A 2,500-nucleotide genomic window follows, 5' to 3' on the forward strand; every position below is an offset into this window, starting at 1 on the left:
TTAGAGTGTAATGTGAAGTGCTACGTTTCTACCCCATGTGAACCATGTGAGCGTTAGCCCTACTGATGGAAATAGGCCCACACGAGGACAGAGAAAACTCTAACCAGGGTGGGAATTGAACCCACGACCTTCGGGTTGGATCACCGCTGCTCTACCGACTGAGCTACAAATTTAGACGGGAGCAGACCGTGGGAACTGAAAATGTTAAAGTCACGGCAATGAACATGTACAAGTACAAGGAAGGATTACGTTTTTTTCAAACGTTGGCCGTGTAGCACTTATATTTAAACAGAATTAACTGATTAGAATGTAATGTGAAGTGCTAAGTTCATGGTTATAGATTGTGCATAACTGAATCCTTATCGCAATTTTGTTCATGCATGAACTGACGTTGACTCTCTGTGGACGCACAAAACAGCTATATCGAAACTCGTAAACTTTGAATTTTGAAAGACCTTGAGATGTTCAGGGTGTGGGAAATTACGGACTTCTGCGTACTTAGCAGGACTTGATCTCCTCTCTGCTTCCCTAACAACTTCGTAACGTTTTCTGACGTTTCTCTTGAGTATCCACCAAGCACATCTATGATCACGTTGTACTAGTGATCGTGTAATCCGGGAACTGGTGATGTATCTCCCATCTCAGTGGCGCATACTTAACCGTTTTCTCCTCTGTTGCTAATCCACGGACATCTCATCTGAATGAGTATCACCTTCTTCTCTTTTTTGTCCATAATCCCCACGTCAATTCGGTTGGCTCTTACTTCCGTACTTCCTGCGAACACTGGTACATCCCATTAGGCACATGCACGGTTGCTCTTATACTCAGGTTTGGGTGAAACAGGTGAGTTATAGAGTACCACGGAGGGATTACACTGTGTACATTTTGGTTTGTGCCGCAAATAAAAAATGCCATATAAGCGATTAAAATAATAATGGATGGTTGGAGTAGGTTTTTGTGATGACCAGATAACGGGGGCGAAATTGATCAGATTCCATTTCCCAAGTTATTAATTTCTCAGATATCACACAAACCCAATCCAATAATGATTCAATATTCTTAGTTTTAATTGAACAATGTTTCAAGAAAATATAACTGAGAGGAAAATTGACGAGAGAACATGTTGGCGTTGGTAGCTGCGCAACGCTTTTTAAGATTATGCATTGAGTACGCACCTTAAGTTGTACGTTTTCTATATTGCAGATTTCACTGAATAGTAATAGTAATAGTGGATTCCCTTTTCCCCAAACAGTAAAATCCGTTTCCTCTTTTTTGCATAAAAGCAAGATATAAGTCTGTATATCTAATAATTTAGTGTAAATTGTCGTAATTAATAGTGATTTTTTACGGATCTAGTTAAAAGACCTTTGATTTGCTTTTGGGGTATTCTTATGAATCAAGTGTGTTGATAAATATGTTAATTTACGGTATAGTATCGCGAATTTCTTATAGTTTTGCCTATGCGCGAGCCGTCAATATTTCGTGGTATTGCCGTCTCACTTTTGCGGCCTGTGATTGGTTCTAATGTTGAAATTGACGTCGTTGCACTGAATTGGGTTGCTGACGTACGCAAACAAATACGTTTCGCAGGTAGAAAGAATTGAAATTTCGATCAGGCGCGGGTTGATTAGTTTACAGTTTTATTTATCCTTATAAATGATGGATCGCGATACAAAACAAATTGCGATTTTGAGACGGCAATACCACATTATATTGACGGCGTTGGGAAAAAATATATTCCGTATCGGAATATATTTTCTCCCAACTAGCCGTCAATATAATGTGGTATTGCCGTCTCAAAATCGCAATTTGTTTTTAGTGTCCGCAAGGTATACATTGCTTTCCCCATGATGCAATGGCGCAAGTGATTTCTCCATGTGCTCTCATATGAATGGCATTTTCATATTATTAAATGTTGTGTTGTATATTCCTTGCCGTACTTCTTCTTCTCCACTCGAGACAATCAACAAAGTGTTTCACCTTGTCTGATCTCTTATTTCTTGGTAGTGGTTTGGTAACATCGCGACGATGGAGTGGTGGACTGATCTTTGGTTGAATGAAGGGTTTGCCACTTACGTGAGTGTAATTGGGACTCAGCATTTGAACCCTGAATGGCATACTGTAAGTACATGGGAAAATCAAGCGATGTAAGCTCTCTTATAAGCTGTAGTGTAGTTTCCTTAGAGACTCGCGATGCCACTTGCCTGCATACCATATGTTACCATCGAGACACAGAAATGGGTTTATCCGACCGATGGCTAACACTCGAAACGTCAGCTTTCAAATTTTAAATACGGTGTTCAATTTGCCATATCGACCCAGTTGATAAACCCATTTCTGTCACGGTTTCACTTCCTGGCCACCGACGCAGAAATACAGTCTCTTTAGGAACTGAACCTCTTTATCCATGTTTTCGAGAGATGCCATAGCAACAGTATTCAGTTCAAGCCACGGGGGGGGGGGGGGGGGTGGTGGGGTTAGGGGTAGTTGCCTCTCATCC

At 40.8% G+C, this 2,500-nt stretch overlaps 1 protein-coding gene across 1 annotated transcript in view; it reads left to right on the forward strand.

Moving 5' to 3' along the window:
* The window catches only part of LOC138041973 (glutamyl aminopeptidase-like), a 37,651-nt gene that overhangs the window by 15,194 nt on the left and 19,957 nt on the right, over positions 1–2,500 (forward strand). Inside the window, exon 7 of the mRNA XM_068887681.1 lies at positions 2,008–2,121. Coding sequence (XP_068743782.1) covers positions 2,008–2,121 — 114 coding nt within the window. The remainder of the gene's footprint in view (positions 1–2,007; positions 2,122–2,500) is intronic.

Source organism: Montipora capricornis, chromosome 3, assembly GCF_036669925.1.
Source record: "Montipora capricornis isolate CH-2021 chromosome 3, ASM3666992v2, whole genome shotgun sequence".
Lineage (NCBI taxonomy): Eukaryota > Metazoa > Cnidaria > Anthozoa > Scleractinia > Acroporidae > Montipora > Montipora capricornis.